This window comes from Elgaria multicarinata, chromosome 8 (genome assembly GCF_023053635.1).
Source record: "Elgaria multicarinata webbii isolate HBS135686 ecotype San Diego chromosome 8, rElgMul1.1.pri, whole genome shotgun sequence".
Classification (NCBI taxonomy): Eukaryota; Metazoa; Chordata; class Lepidosauria; order Squamata; family Anguidae; genus Elgaria; species Elgaria multicarinata.
This window is the reverse complement of record NC_086178.1, coordinates 52,796,472-52,813,316: the sequence shown is the minus strand read 5'-3', so window position 1 is coordinate 52,813,316 and position 16,845 is coordinate 52,796,472. Positions and strand designations below refer to the sequence as shown.

The window sequence follows — 16,845 nt, the reverse complement described above, 5'->3', positions numbered from 1 at the left end:
AGAGTATTGTGTTGTAATAAAACTTCAGTTCACATCATGACTGAGAGAATTTTGGAAGGCAACAGTTGTCTCTGGACCTCTTCATCAAACCTTGTTTTCTGAGATGCCCTGAGCCTATCAATAAAAATACTTTACACTCACACATGAACTTTTGGGGGTGAGTTTCCTGAGACATGCTACAAAATAAATGCAGAGGCTGTGAAAGAGTTTTCCCATTAGAAACAGCTTTGCAGGCCAAATCAAGTGCAGCAGTATTTTTTTTAACATGGGGAAACAGAAGAAATGGGACTTAGCACCCGATTCCCTTTCCACACACAGGATCACTTCTCTTTGAGTATTCTCATGGATATCATGATGTCTTTCTAGTGCACAACACCATTCAAAACCTCAGTGGGAGAAGATTGTTAATGGGTAAATACAGATGGCCATTTGCCAATTTATAACTCGCCATGGTTAACTGGTGATCTCTACTGCCTTGTCAAATGGTTACACACACCCCATTATTGTGTTTTGTTTTTAAACGAAGTTTAGTCATTTATATCTTGCCTTTTTTCCCAAGAAGCTCAAGATGGCACAATTTTCTCCTCACAACAACCCTGTGAGGTAGGTTAGACTGAGAGATAGTGATTAGTCAAGGTCGTTCAGTGAGCTTCATAGTTAAGTAAGGATTTGAACCTGAGTCTCCCCAATCCTAGTCCAATACTCTAACCACTTGGCTGCACTGGCTTTGTAAACAGTAAATTACCAATTGATAAATGGCCACCTTTGGGTGAATACATATTATGATTTGCCAAGTGGTAACCTAATTACAATGTGTACATAACCACTTGGTAAACCAGTCATCTGTATTGTCTTGCCATGTATTGAGAGAAATTTAACCACACTTTTGCATCTATCTGAAAGCCAAGGCAGCAGGAATTGTGAGATTATCCCTACCACATGACAGTACAATACAGATGACCAGCTTATCAAATGTTTACCATGAATGCTCACCTCTATTCACACCTGCCCAGGTGCACAAATGTGGTAAGATTTTCTTTACCAATAGGCAGTACACTACAAATGAGTGGACACCAAAAATCATTTCCCCAAAGGTAGCTTATACCATAGCTGTGTATATGAGCAGTATCATCTTGCCAAAAGGTAAGGTGTAACTTGCAACTTCCCTCATTTCCCTAGATCTCTGATCAGTGACAGATGTATGGTAAGGTTCCCCCGGCCCCAACCATTTGGCATGACAACACAGATGGCCAGCTTACATGTACACTACTGCGGTTTGTTTACATTATGCATAACCCAATTTTCTCCATTAACATGTACTCAAGATAGCTTACAATTTTGTTTAAAATTAAATAACAAAACAATACACTTAAAAAATATCATCATGGTTATTTCATAGCAAATGATCATCTATAATCACCCAGACATCTTGCTTCCCAAGTGATTACATGCTCATCAAAGTGAATTACTACCTGGTAAATGATCATCTGTATACACCCTTATGCACCATTAGCAGCAGACAATATTACTATGTATCCTTTCTTTCCAAAATGTTAACGTAATTGACCCAGATCATTCTTCCTCTTTTTGCAGTGAAATAATACTGTGAGCCATATTAAAACCATTAATATATTTTAACATCGTCTCAATACTGTAGGATATCTGCATGTGTGTAATACTTAACAACCCTACCAAACTGTTGAGTTCACAGGCGTGTTCCACAGGCTTTTGGCATGAAACCCAATTCATACATCATGAGGGAGCTGCCTGTAATTCACCCATGTTTTGTAGCCGACATTTTAAAGGCACTTGCCAGAGCAGCTTGCCATATTCGGAAGGTTTTAACCACATTAGTGGCTCAGTTCGATGGTTAAAATCTGTCTAAATCATACAAGATAGTGCTCGCACAAACAGCTTACTACACAGAGTTCCATCCATACAGCTGGATGCTTTTATATGTGAAAAAAGGCCTTCAAATAAGGCACAACTGTGTTAGAGTCAAGCTCCTTCCCTGCTGCAAAACTTTACTAAATTAAATTTTATTTAGAATGGCTTTTTAATTCTAATTTTAATTTTCGTGAACTTCGGCTTTTGGGTGGTATAGAAATGCAATCAATCAATCAATCAATCAAATTCTCCTATGGCCCAGAATTATTCCTATTCAAGTAAATAAAATGCTCCTCCAAGGATACAGCTACACTTCTATTTATATTATAAGAACAGATGACCTCATTTAACATTATTCTAAAGCCGTAAAGAATAGATGATCAACAATGCAATCCTATATGCAATTGCTGAGTTCAATGAGCTTATTCCCAAGTGTGGATAGGATTGCAGCCTAAGTCATGTTATAAGCTTAAAACAGATGGGGGGGGGGGAGGAGAGAAAGAGAAGAGAAATTTAAAATGTTTTATATAAAAGTTGACATGTAACAGCCAATCCATTTCATTTGATTACTTCCCTCACCTCAACCTCACATTTCAGTGTATATCTTTTGACATCATAAAACAGGGAATGAAAATTACTATTCAAAAAGTGCAAAACAAGAAGCTGCTTATGTCTATATTTAAGAGCGACATAAAATCCCTTCTGTCCCTAAAAAACAAGAGTATTCTAGGCTTAGGTTAGAGAGCTATCTCTTTGGTTTGTTAAAAAAAAAATTATGGGTTGAGTACAGTACTTGCTGTTTTGATCACATTGGGCTTATTGACATCTCTCTTTTTTACATGTTTACAGCTTTAAAAAGAACTAGCCAGGCTTGGTCCTCTTGGATAAACAAGACAAGACCATGAATAGGTGTGTGTCTTCAGATGGAAGAAGGGAAGAGTGAAGATTTGTCAAACATTTCCAATCTCAACTTAACTGATGTTTATTTCCATCTCTAAAATTATCAAGTAGCAAAACCACCAACTTTCCTCTAGGGGTACGAAATAAAGCCTCTGCTGTCCCTCCATGTCCAGCGTACTTGATGCTACAGCAACTGATAGAGCTTCAGGTCGACTTTAGCACCAGAAAGCATTGCAAAAGCTGGCTTTGACAAAAGCAAACAATATGTGCTCAGGTATAATACAACCAGGTTTTATTTAAGTTCTCTCTTGTTTACCCTCATACTAGCAAGAGTTCAGAGGGAATTTAAAGTTCTGTAAACATTAACTACCCCTCTTCCCCCCTTTATAAGTTTACAAAGCAAAGGAGATCAGGAGACCAGATTTGTGACAGCACCTAGCCTCTCTGTGCTAATGGATTCAAAAACTATATACAAGTCTGCAACCGTCTCTGTATAGTTACTGTACATGTTGGGGGAGAGGGGGGAAGAGAGAGGAAAATCAAATGAAAGAAAATCTAAATCAAACTGCTCTGGAGCAACTTCACTCGTCTTCTTCAGGCGATGATGGCAGAAAAAGCTCTTCACCCAGCAGCATAACTTCCATGGGCGACCCTGCGACCCTGTGCGAGTGAGAGCGTGGGCAGGGGCTTGAAATGAAACGCACTGGTCACTTCAGACTGTTTAGCATTCTGGGATGGGACAGGAGAAGTCGGATTACATAAATATATAAGCACAACGGCTTGGAAGCAACGGGAGAGTGTACGATATAACGAGGAACAGCACACCTCACTTTATCCCTCCTTGTGGTTTTTACAAACAGAGACGCTGCCAATGCTCAGATTCCTTGTCTCATTTATTTCACTTTGAAGATGACAGCTTCCTGTTCCTTGGCGTTAATGCTGCTGCAGAACTTACAAAATTCTGAACCACCATAAGTAACCAAATGACTAGGTTTCTGGCTAGGTTTCAGGTTCCAAAGGTAGTGTCAACTCCCACACAAAACCAACTGGTGAAGATACATATGGTAAAGATCCTATGCGTCTCTGAAACGAGACAAATTCACAGCAGAAGGGTCCAAAATAACTGGCCCAATCACTCTGGAGGAAATATAATTACAGGAGAAATTCAGCCTGAAATAAGTGCCTCCTCCCACAACTTGAGTACCTAATTGTCCAGGAAGGCTGGAGTGTGCTGAAGCATGAACTCCAGCGTCTTTGACATCACCGCCCAATGAAGGTAGACTTGAACTTCTCCAAATTCAATGTGCTGAAGAAGGCCTGGCAGGGATGTGCAACGCCAAACCAATCCAAGCTGGATGCTGCCTACCACCACCATTCCCAGTTGTTACCAGTTCTACAGTTAGCTTATGAATGCACCTCCTGAAACTGGAAGGCATCTTTTGCCCTGATGGAGCGTGGAAGTCAGTATCTGCGTGGCATTTTGGTTCTGAATGACATCTGTTAACCATGAGCTCTCCACCATGATTGCACTAGTTAACTGTGATGAGAGTGATGAGGGGAGGGGAGGAAGCTACCATATGTAGACTTCCAAATGGCTTTCCAAATAGCTTGGGAGAAGAAACCACCGCACAGTGATTTGCATTCAGCCTCTTGAATAAATCTTCTTTCCCACCTATCCAACAGAAAGAACCAGAGGCCGATAGAAATGAAGGTGGTTGTGCAATCCTAGGCAGAAAGGACTTGTTGAGACTAGAAATAGCAGCCTGAGATGATTGATTCTATGATCCATTAGCAAGGCAAAGATGACTGCAGGGGATAGAAAGTACTCTGTCCAGCAGTGGAGAATGCATGGTTAACAGACACAGGAAAAGCCAGTCATGTTGCATATATTCAGTAGTCATCCAAAGTCTCTATTTCTCCCATATTGAGCCGCTCTGATGAGGCATTGACTGAGAAACCTGCAAAACAAGACAGATCCAAGTTTTTAATACACAGGTGTGCTAGGCTTGATATTCCCAGATCTTACAAATCTTCTTAAAGTAAGTAATATAGATTGCAGAAAGTATTCAAGGCAATTCAATGCCACTCCAGTTACTTTCCCTTGGTGTTTAAGCTCCCCGTTGAAAGTTATTTTTTACACTATAAACATATGAGTGAGGAATCTTTCCAATAAACCCAGTTTAATAACAAAAATAACAAAGAAATTTCATCCCCTTATAAACCCGTTACCTAGGGCAGGGCTAGTGATTAAGATTAACATCAGCATGTACAAAAACATTCAAAACTTTTATCAGCCTGTCTTTCTGCACATACCTAAATGTGGAAGCAATAAAATGAGGGGAAAGCAGAAGTGAAAATGGGAGTGGCAATTGTCAGGCAACAGATAAACGTGGTTGTAGCTCTAAGAGGGAAAGAAAGCACTTTTTTTTTAATAGGAAAAGTAGAAGAAGGAGAATAAGTAAAGAGTAAGAAGAATGCGAAGAAACAAGGTAAGTCTTAGCTATATTCGTTTTGTTTATGAAAGTGTTCCCGACGAGGCTGTCGTTGAGATGGTCGAAGAAGAACTGAAGGAATCTGGGCGGGAACTCCTCTGCATATGCGCAGTAGAGGGGGAGGGGTTCCCGCCCAAAATGCCTCTTAGCTATAGAAGATTCCCGAAGCGGGGCTTCGCGCAGGCGCAGAGCCCATATGTGTGATGCACAGAGACCACGAAGAAGAAGCACTGGGGTTGTCACTGACTCTGGAATCTTAGTTTCTGTTTTCCCCTTGAGACTATGACCCCATTTATTTAATATACCACAGAATTAGTTGTTACTCTGCCACAGCAGAAATATGTGCAAGATATCTGGGATAAGGATGTTAAGCCAATTTGATTCCAATTTGGAGGTTCCTGAACTCACCTAACAAGCTGGGATCTGCCCGAACCATTTTTTGTTTCTTCTTCTTTTTGCCACTCTGAACTGCCTCAAAGTTAGATTGCTGGTTGTTGCTTTGATTGGTCTGAAAGACTGAATGCAACGAACTATGGTTTATCCCCCAGACAGAATCCTGGAACGTAAGTAAATAATATATTACAAGCTGGAATCATGCCTTGCCTAGTCGATAAGAGAAAACAAATAATAATAACACGACCCTGTCCCTATCACAAGGGGCACATCAGCATATTCATGTGCACCTCTGTTAGTCACCTGTCACACTCTCTCCTCCCACCTTACTTCACCACACTTCCATGTTACCTACATGATGCTTGAAGAACAGCTGTACTGCTAATACATCAGCTATCTCCTAAGCCATTCCATAATAAAACCTGCCCTCCTCTCAAGAATAGATTGCTAATACTATATCCATCACAATTAGAGCTTCTGTTCCTTCATTAATGAAAGTAATTTACTTGTAAGTGTTCGCCAAAGACAGAAGTATGAACCTGTTGCTGCCGCTGTTGGTTGGCTTTTTGTTTGGCACGACGCTCAAGAAACTGCTTGGCAAATTCCTTGGCTTCAGGGGTGTCTCCAAGGTAGGCTCTGATGTAATCGTGGACCTCATAAGGAGATTCCACTTCCTTCAGGAAAGAAACGAAAGTGGGAACTGCAACAGGAAGGGAAGATGAACCATGAGATACATGCAAGCACTACAGATGCATGAACAAGAATCCAGAGCTTTTCAATACTAGATGCTTGTTGAATATATCCACAAACATTATGTAACAGAAGATTACCTTTGCCTGCAAGACCATAGAAAGCTCTTTCCCCAGGACACTGGGACAATTTATTTCCCCACTAATGAAGACAACAGTCCCAGCTCAGTTGCTAGCTGTCAGTCCTTACCTCATCTAACTTTTAATCACTGGCTAAGCCCTGTGGTAAAATGTACAACTTAATAAACAGAATATAAATGGTAGCATCAGCCCTGATTTATTTACCCCCAAGAACACTGAGAAGTGGACTACTGGGCCCTCTTAATTTTCCTATATTCCTTAATGCTTTTAAACACAGTTTTGAACAAGGTGCAGCAGAATACCACATAACATATATTTAGCATGCAACTGTGATGCAGTTTGACATTGTGTCTGTCAGTCTGCACTGCACAAAATGCCCATACTCCTTTTCACTACTTACCATCCAAGTTGTTGGCTGTGTTGAGTGCATGAAGCATTTGTTCACACCACTGAGTGAATCCATCCTGGGCTTTATTAACTCCCTGGAACAACTTCAACAATTTTTCTTCTTCTTCCACTTTCTTATTCTGCCTGGTTGTAACACCTATAGATTTACTAAGACAGATAAAAACAATGTTATAGCAGAACATGAGGAAGAGGCACAGATTGCTAGGAAGCAATCTGCAAAATACACAAGCTTGGAGACTGGAAAATTCAAGCAGCCTCTTAGAAATTTTTGCCTTTTATTAAGAAACACAAATAAGAATGTATATTGAGACAGAAGCTAACATAAAATAGAAGGGAGATCCTGGCTGTGTTGATACCATAGAATCATAGAATAGCAGAATTGGAAGGGGCTTACAAGGCCATCAAGTCCAACTCCCTGCTCAATGCAGGAATTCACCCTAAAGCATCCCTGACAGATGGTTGTCCAGCTGCCGCTTGAAGGCCTCTAGTGTGGAGAGCCCACAACCTCACCAGGCAACTGATCCCACTGTCGCACTGCTCTAACAGTCAGGAAGTTTTTCCTGATGTCCAGCTGGAATCTGGCTTCCTTTAACTTGAGCCCGTCATTCCGTGTCCTGCACTCTGGGAGGATCGAGAAGAGATCCTGGCCCTCCTCTGTGTGACAACCTTTTAAGTATTTGAAGAGTGCTACCATGTCTCCCCTCAAACATGCCCAGTTCTTTCAGTCCCTCTTCATAGGGCTTTGTTTCCAGACCCCTGATCATCCTGGTTGCCACACACTACAGAGTTTGCTGGAAAGGTTCCATCTACTAGAAGAGTTTAGAGAGAATTCATTTTATTTGTCTATGGCACAAAGGCCATTACAACCACAACAATAAAACAAGATGTCTCTATGACAGCCAAAATTCTTACAAACCCAGAGGGAGAGAATTCATATAAACGAACCAAACAGAGAGAAAAGGCTGAGATTTATACTGGTGAAAAAATGATACAGATCCTAGCAGCAATGATAACAGAAAATTATAGCAGGTGGTCCTAGAAGAGTTTAGAGGGCTTGCAACAGGTCTAGCAGGGAAGCTCCCTGGATACCAATTCCTACCTGATGCTAGCATTGCTCTTGTTCTTATTGGTTGCATTGCGAGGTCCCACTTCTTTGACTGCATCGTCCCAGAATCCCATGTTTGAGTTTTTTGTGTCAGCGTTGCTCCAAATACTGCTGACAAGGTCTGATGCCCACTGGCTGCCAGGATTTGTGTTTAGAGAGCCCCATACTGTATTGCCAATGCTGGTGTGCAGATTAGAATGTTGCTGGGACAACAGGAAGGAAGAAACTGTTCATTATCTTATCTCCTATGCTGTTTAACATATACATGAAGCCGCTGGGGGAGGTTATCCGGAGATGTGGACTGAGGTGTCATCAATATGCGGATGATACCCAGCTCTACCTTTCCTTTTCATCAAACCCAGGTGAGGCAGTGGCTGTTCTGAACCAGTGCCTGGGCACGGTAATGGACTGGATGAGGGCTAACAAACTGAGACTCAATCCAGACAAGACGGAGGTACTGTTAGCGGGTGGTTCATCTGTCCGGCGAGGTGATGTTTGCCCTGTCCTGGACGGGGTTGCACTCTCCCTAAAGGATCGGGTTCGTAGTTTGGGGGTGCTCTTGGATCCAGAACTGTCACTTGAGGCACAGGTGAACTCAGTGGCAAAGAGCTCCTTTTATCAGGTTAGGTTGATATACCAACTGCGCCCTTATCTGGACAGAGATAGCCTAGCTACAGTTATCCATGCTCTGATAACCTCTCGTTTGGATTACTGCAATGCGTTATACATGGGGCTGCCTTTGAAAACGGTCCGGAAGCTTCAGCTGGTACAAAACAGGGCAGGACTGGCCGGCGAGATCACATTATGCCAGTCATATTACAACTTCATTGGCTGCCAGTCCAGGTCCGGGCCCGATTCAAAGTGCTGGTATTGACATTTAAAGCCCTAAAGGGTTTGGGGCCAGGTTATTTGAAGGAACGCCTCCTCCCATATGTACATGCCCGGACCTTAAGATCATCTACAGGGCTCTTCTCCATGAGCCCCTGCCAAAGGAAGTGAGGCAGGTGGCTACTAGAAGGAGGGCTTTCTCCGCTGTGGCACCCCGGTTGTGGAATGAGCTCCCCGGAGAGGTCGGCCTGGCGCCTACACTGTACTCCTTTCGTTGCCAGCTGAAGACCTTTTTATTCTCTCAGTATTTTAACACTTAGTTTTAACTTAAATTTAAATTTTACTGTTCTAACTCTGCATTTTAATCTTATATCAATTTTGCTGCGTGGTTTTATCCTGGTTGTGCTTTTTATACTGTATTTTGTGATTGTGCTTATTTATTTATTTATTATTTATTTATTACATTTCTATACCGCCCAATAGCCGGAGCTCTCTGGGCGGTTCACAACATGCTTTTAACATGTTGGTTGTTTTATTATGGTTTTAATTTTTGTGAACCACCCAGAGAGCTTCAGCTATTGGGTGGTATAAAAATGTAATAAATAAAATAAATAAATAAAATAAATCATCAAATTTACAGGGAAAGAACTAAATGAGCCTGGACTTCAACAAGAGGTTTATACTCTTTTTTTAAAACTGGAAATTAAGACACTGTACTCACTGTAGTGCTGCGGGACCTGTTTTGCTGCTGGTGGTGTTGCTGCTGCTGCTGCTGCTGTTGCTGCTTCTGCATTTGCCTTGCCTCTTCCTGCTGTATCTCCAAAAGAGATTTTGTAGTGGCAGCAGGTTTGGCAACATTTCCCCAACCAGACAGTTTTTGTTGCTGCTGCTGTTGCTGCTGCTGTAGGGCTTTCATTAGTTCATGCTGCTGACGCCGTTGCTGGAAGAGAGTCAATGCATGACACTCCAATGCATGACATTTTTCACTAATCTCTATTCTTGGAAACTGCATCTGGACACAAATACTTTCATATTCTGCTTTTCCATCAAGCAAACCCCATTGGTAGAGCAAATTACTTCCCTAAAGAACTCCCTTATTTTGTGATATTAACTAAAAACTCACAAGTGATGAATTTCATGCTTTAAATTCGAAGAGAATCAGTATATTTAATTATATCAGTTACTATTTTAGGTCTTTAACTTCCTTCATATTTCTGAATGATTTAACCAGATAGGCAATGTATTTCCATAAAAGTTTTAAAATCTTTACTCTTCCTGTCCTGAGAATCTAAGATTGTGGCCATATTTGAATTATCATACCTTGGCTTAATAAGCAGATATATGCACAAATTTCTTGCACAAACATGTATCCCTTTCCCCCCTCTGTGGCATGCAGAATTAAACACAGACATTTCCAATTAAACACAGTTTCACTGTTTTGTCTGAACTGGGAAACTTTGGTTGACAACTTCAAAATGAGCCAGGAACCAGGGCTAGAAGCTGGTTTATGCTCCTGACTTGTTTTGAACCTGGCAGCCATTATTTCACAGTTTGGATGAATTGGGAAACTAATATAATTGAGTCGCTGTGTGCCACAACAGGAGAGAAGCAGCTCCCTGCAAAGGCAAAAGGCTTATACATATCTTGACTTATTAAGGTTGCTCACAGGAAAATGTTGGGCAAGTGTCAGAGTGACCCCTAGTAGCTACAAGCCACAACTGCAGGCAAATCAACAAGCAAGGGACTTGAGGTAAGAAAGGATGGACTTCTTAAAGGCAGAAAGAGATCGGAGGACATCAGGTGAAGATATCTTTCCCAATGAGGGGCATCACAGGCTTATGGCAAGCAAACATGATTATTCTGTTGCAGCAGCTACATAAAACCGCTTTTCCAAGCTTTAAAATATACCTCTTCTCGAAGCTGCCGCTCTCTCTCTTCTTCAAGCTTCTGGATTTCTGCTAATGATAACGTTGCCTGGGACTGACATGCTCTTGAATTGGCTTGTTGACCCCATGTTGAAGAAGAAGGGAGCTGGGAGCAAAAAGACACAGAGTTATGTTCTCTTAATGGAGAGGGTAAATACACCAAAAAATCTGATGACCCAGATAATCAGAAGCACCTAAACCACTGCTATTCCGCCCTAAACGGTTTGGGGCCAGGTTATTTGAAGGAACGCCTCCTCCCATATGTACCTGCCCGAACCTTAAGATCATCTACAGGGGCCCTTCTCCGTGAGCCCCTGCCAAAGGAAGTGAGGCAGGTGGCTACTAGGAGGAGGGCTTTCTCTGCTGTGGCACCCCGGTTGTGGAATGAGCTCCCCAGAGAGGTTCGCCTGGCACCTACACTGTACTCTTTTTATCACCAGCTGAAGATCTTTTTATTCTCTCAGTATTTTAACACTTAATTTTAACTTAAATTTAAATTTTTCTGTTCTAACTCTGTATTTTAATCTTATATCAATTTTTGCTGCATGGTTTTATCCTGGTGTTGTTTTTTATACTGTATTTTGTATTTGTGTTTTTAACCTGTTGGTTGTTTTATTATGGTTTTAATTTTTGTGTACCACCCAGAGAGCTTCAGCTATTGGGAGGTATAAAAATGTAATAAATATATATATAAATAAATAAATAAATAAATAAATAAATAAAAGTTGCTAATGTGACCACAAACTGTATTATACTCCCTTCTACTGCAGAACTGCAACCATTTTTAACCAAGCCCCATCCCTCAAATGGATTTCATATTACTAAACAAATAGCAATAGTTTCTTCCATAGTAAAAGTAGTAAGATTCAGGCAGCTGACTGTGCTGTAAAATAAATTGATATTATTCAGCTAAAACTGCCAATGTAAAGGAAATGAAACAAATCAAATAGCAATAAGAAGGGGAAGCAATGAAATATGTATTAAAGGAAGTGGGATGGAGAGACCCTAAGAAAAAGAAACAGCAGCCTGTAGAAGGAGTTTTAATCTGGAATAATTACAAACATCATGATGGTTGTGGTGGAGTAGTTCCTGAATTACTTAGAGAAGTTAGTATTCTGGGATGAGTTGGTTGATAGTATAATCCATGGAAATGCATCATTGCTCAGCATATGTAAAGCCATACATACTTTAGGAAGGGTTGTAAGTTGCTTCCCCCACCCTTTGCTGATCTAGAGATATAAACATGTCTGTGTATACTCTGGGCTAGAAAAAAATACTAACTCTGTCAAGAAAACTTTATCTTTTTGCAAATTATAGAGATCTGAATATATATTGCATAATTTATTTCACTTCTTCTAATCATGGAGAAGGGATATGTCAACATTGAAACCCTTCTCACTGCTGCAAATCCAGACTCCTTCCCTACTTTTATAGCTAACACAAACTTCGGCATGTTTTAATAAGGCTCTGCCTTGAGATTCAAGAAACTTTATCCTGTCTTTAAAGACTGGCTGACCTGCTTCCTGATTATGCAAAATGGCAGGTTTTGGCAATGCAGCGTAAATGTTTGGATTCCCCTTCTACCGGCCCATGCTGCCTGGGTTTGGACAACATGGCAAACCCTTGCTGGGGGGCTGAATATTCAAAATGGCCACTGGCATGTGTTATAAACCACTGTGGCTTAAATAAGCCACGACAGGCTGTGGTGATCTCCCAGTTGTTTGGCTATTTGAGGGTTGTTTCCCCTCCAACAAGCCATACTACCTGGATTCGGATGACACAACAAGCTGCGTCCAGGTGGATAATTAGGCAAATCACACCCTGCACGTGCCAAGAATTAAACAAGCCACGGTGGCTTCTTAAACCTCGGTAATCGTGCAAACCAGCCCATTGTAAAGTATCGGTACCTTCATTTGTGCAAGTTGCTGCTGCTGTTGCTGCTGCTGCAATCGGCGCAAAGCCTCCTGCTGCTGTTGCCTCTGCCTCATAATTTCTTTCTGCCGTTGGAGTTCCAGCTCCTTCCGCTTTTGTTCTTCCTCCTCGTGCCGCTGCCGGGCTGCTTCCTCTTCCATGCGCAGCCGGTTTTCTTCTAACTGACGCTTTGCCTCTTCTTCTTCACGTGCCCATTTCGCAGCCTCCTCTTCCTTCCCAGAACAGAAATAAGATGCAAATCCTTTGAAGTTCGAAATTAAAATGCTTCCTTTTAAAATATTTTGCCAGATATCTTTTACGTCAAGGAATATAACTTGTTCTAGACATTAACTGTTTAATGGAATACAGCTAATTTCAGAACATCTTCCAGGGCAGTGCTTTGAAGCTCTATTACACCTCTAATTATTTATTATTTATTGTTTTACAACCCAAAATTTTAAGAGCATTCCTCAATTTTGAACCAATAAAGAATTTTGTACTTGACCAAAATGAAAGCTCTCTCGGCTCATTCATACATATGAGCCACCACTTGATGCAGTCCAATGGTGAACACGCAAGGGTGCACCAGCCTTCTTAACATGAGAAGTTTTTTACCCTTCTTTTCACCTGTTTACGAAGCAACTCTTCTCGCTGCCGCCTTTCCTCTTCTTCTCTTCTCCTTTCCTCCAGTCTTCTAAGCGTTTCCTCTTGCTGTTGCCGTTCTTCTTCCTCCCGCTGCCGTCTTAGTGCAATTTCTTGTTCCCTCTGCCGCCTCAGGGCTTCCTCCTGAAAACAGAAATGAGATACACGTTGATATTAAAGTCTTACAGCCACACGTCTGTCTTGTCTTGCCTGCTGACAGGATTCTGGCAGCTTGGATATTACATTGTATGTTACGACAAAAATTGACTTAAATTAAGAGAGGTTATCTTATGACATCTGGAACATTTCTGTCATTCCTTTTGGTGGTGACACTCCTGATTGAAAAAACTGAGACTTTTGAGGGAGAATAAAGATTTTCTGAATCCAGTTCAATCAGGGTTCCAGCTTGGCTTGGGCACTGGGATTGCCTTGGTTGCCTAGTATGATGACTTGTGTCCGGAGAGAGACAGAGGGAGTGTGTCCTTGCTGATATTCCTTGACCGACTGGCAACATTTGATACCATCGATCATGGTATCCTTCTGCAGTTGCTATCTGAGCCAGGAGTTGGGGGCACTATTTGCAGTAGCTTCAGCTCTTTCAGAGGGTTTTGTTGTAGGAGGAGTTGTTTGACCCCATGGAGATTCCAATGTGGAGTTTCACAGCATTCAATCTTACCCCTGATGAAACCAAGGGGGAAGGTCATCTGCAGTTTTCTAGTCCATTGCAAACAATATGTTGATGACGTTCTACTCTACTTCTTTTCATTTCAAACAGGTATGGCAGTATATTGAACTAGGGTCAGACCTTGATAATGGACTGGATGAAAGCCAAGAAATTGAGGTCCAAACAAGAAAGAGGCACTATAAGTGGGTGGTTCTGTGGTTGGACGGGGGAAATGCTACCTACTTGGGATGTGGCCCCGCTCCACCTGAAGGAAAAGGTGCACAGCTTGGGGGGTTATTCCCAGATCCAACACTGTCATTGGAGGGCTCAAGTGGCCTCCATGACAAAGAGTGCCTTCTACCAGTGGCAGCTGATAGGTCACTCTGGACAGGCCTGGCCTGGCATCAGTGATATATACTCAGGTAACCTCTAGGTCAGACTACTGCAATGCACTATATGTTGGGCTACCTTTAAAGAGATTTGGAAACTGAAATTAGTGCAGAATTTGACAGCCCAGGCGTTTGACTTGGTCAAGGAGATTTGAGTATGCAACTCCAGTCCTGGCCTGGCTGCATCAGCTGCCAGACCCGGTACTTCAAGAACTGCCTTTCCTCATATGAACCTACCCAGACCTTGAAAATAGACTAAATAATGTACCTTGGCAACTGAAAGACATCTGAGTCCCCTCTCTGTGGGCCCCCTTCAAGAGATGCTGGGGTGGGTGGGGTGGGGTGGGTGGCAGTGCAGGCATTTCTGTGGTAGCTTACAGAACGCTCTCACTAAGAAGGTTCGTTGGCACCAACATTGTCATGATACTTATTTTCCCAGGTAGCTAGTACCCTGACTGTAGTGGGCTTTTGGGTTGTTCATTCTAGGTTTTGGTGAGGGGAGAACATTGGAATCCAGTATAAGTATTGTAGATAAACACTCTTACCATTGTACTGACTGTATGTTAATATTATTTGACTTTGTTATACTGATTATTAATTATGCAGCCCCTGCCCCCAGCAAGCTGAGGCAGGGCTGGGATTATTAAGCAAGGGGCACCGGGGAGTTGAGGGGTATCACCTGGAGCTCTGACCAGCAACAGGCCATACACCCGGAGCTGCCCCTCCTGTCCTCACAACAGGCAGGCAATCTGCAAGGACTGGAAGGGTCCTTGCTTAGCAGTAATGTAGCCTAGCAGTAATGTGGTTTGGAGCTCCAGCCTACAAGCTCCAACTCCCCACCACTCTCACATGAACTGTGCTGGCCCTGCCCTAAATGTATGTACGTCAGGGACAGGCCCAGAAAAATTAAGATGGTACCTGTGAGTCCAGGTGTGCGGCTTGCAGGTCTGCACAGTACGGCTGCGTGCTTGCAAATAGGCCAGGGAGCACACTCCAAGCATTTGGGAGGGGGGGGGCACCAAGGGATCTCTTGCATGGGCCTCCCAAAAAACATGAGCCTGATTGTAATGCTCTTGCAGCAGAAATATTCACTATTACTAACTGTATAGCTCATTTTGTTGATGCTGCTACATAACTGAAGTCACATGTAAACCTGTTTGGGTCTCTTTTACTTTTGAATTTGTTTTTAAATTTGCTGAGACATTTTTGTATATTTTAATCATTTGCTGTGGCTTATGTCTTGTGTAATAAAGTAACTGACTGACTCATTCCAGCTTTTCCAGTTTAGAATGGTTAGACTGCTGTGTTCTTATCTAGAAAAGGCAGACCTAGCCTTGGTGCTACATACGCTTTGGATATGTCCAGGTTAAGCTACTATAATGTGCTCTATGTGGGACTGGCCCTGAAGACAGTTTGGAAACTACACTTGGTACAGAGTATGGCAGCTAGAAAATTTGTGGGACGTAGGTGTTAAGATTACATCATGCCAATTCTTTAGTGGTTACATTTGCTGCTTATTTGTTTCTGGGCCCAATTTAAAATGCTGGTTTGAACCTTTAAAATCCTAATTAGTTTCGGATCAGGTTATCTGAAGGACCACCTGGACTCATATAAGCTTGCCCAAACTCTAAAATCAGCATCAGATGTCCTGCTGTTGGGCCTGCTGGTAAAAGCTCTTATAATGGTGGTCACCAAGGCCTTCCCAGTGATGACCCCACATCTTTGGAACTCCCTCCCCAGGGATGGAGGTATGTTTTTTTTTTAAAGAACTTTGACAATATTTTTATTTCAGTCTGCATTTGATTGTTTGCTATACTGGAAACGTTCGGGTAATGTTTTCTTTTCTTTTCTTTTCTTGTAAGCTGCCTTGTGAGGGCAATGTGCCCTGAAAGGCAGGATAGAAATGCATTAAATGAATATTTTGGCCATTATACAGATAAAAAACTAGTTTCTTAGAGCAAATATCGAGAAGAGAAAACCTGCATCTAACAGATAAACTGGAATGTCACTAATCACAAAGCAGACTTACATTTAGTATACAATTATAAGTAGGCAATAAAATATACTTCCTCCTCTCTCTAAGACCCACCCACCCACACAAACACAAACACACCCACACCCACAGCCATGAAAACGGGTTCTCTTCATGATACTGCAGTAATTCTTATTGTGTATATTTGGGACGTCACCTGTTTCCTGCGAGCTAGCTCCTCCTCTTCTCTTCTTTTTCTTTCCTCCTCTTGCCTCCTGATTAGTTCTTCCTGTTGCCTCCGTAGCTCCTCCTGTCTCTTCCGTTCTTCCTCTTCTCTTTTAGCCCTAAGTTCGGCTTCTCTCCGCTCTTGCTCTAGCTGAAATGATAAAAATAGCATTGGAAGTGAAGAACGAAATGAAATATATCTACAATTAACTGCATGATTCTTGCTGGTTAGGTTATAGTATTAAATGGTTTCTCATCACCATCCTTCTCTTTG

At 41.9% G+C, this 16,845-nt stretch overlaps 1 protein-coding gene across 4 annotated transcripts in view; it reads right to left on the bottom strand.

Moving 5' to 3' along the window:
- Window positions 1–3,057: 3,057 nt before the first annotated feature.
- The window catches only part of GIGYF2 (GRB10 interacting GYF protein 2), an 80,073-nt gene continuing 66,285 nt past the window's right edge, over window positions 3,058–16,845 (bottom strand). For 2 of the 4 annotated variants that reach the window (XM_063132392.1, XM_063132391.1), the window contains exons 19-28: window positions 16,564–16,722; window positions 13,307–13,465; window positions 12,676–12,912; window positions 10,752–10,874; window positions 9,565–9,783; window positions 8,010–8,218; window positions 6,903–7,057; window positions 6,179–6,372; window positions 5,688–5,835; window positions 3,058–4,745 (exon numbers count right to left, since the gene is read on the bottom strand). In XM_063132392.1, the coding sequence (XP_062988462.1) occupies window positions 4,678–4,745; window positions 5,688–5,835; window positions 6,179–6,372; window positions 6,903–7,057; window positions 8,010–8,218; window positions 9,565–9,783; window positions 10,752–10,874; window positions 12,676–12,912; window positions 13,307–13,465; window positions 16,564–16,722 (1,671 nt within the window). In that variant the 3' untranslated portion in view covers window positions 3,058–4,677. The remainder of the gene's footprint in view (window positions 4,746–5,687; window positions 5,836–6,178; window positions 6,373–6,902; window positions 7,058–8,009; window positions 8,219–9,564; window positions 9,784–10,751; window positions 10,875–12,675; window positions 12,913–13,306; window positions 13,466–16,563; window positions 16,723–16,845) is intronic. The other 2 variants (XM_063132394.1, XM_063132393.1) reach the window with 1 other exon arrangement.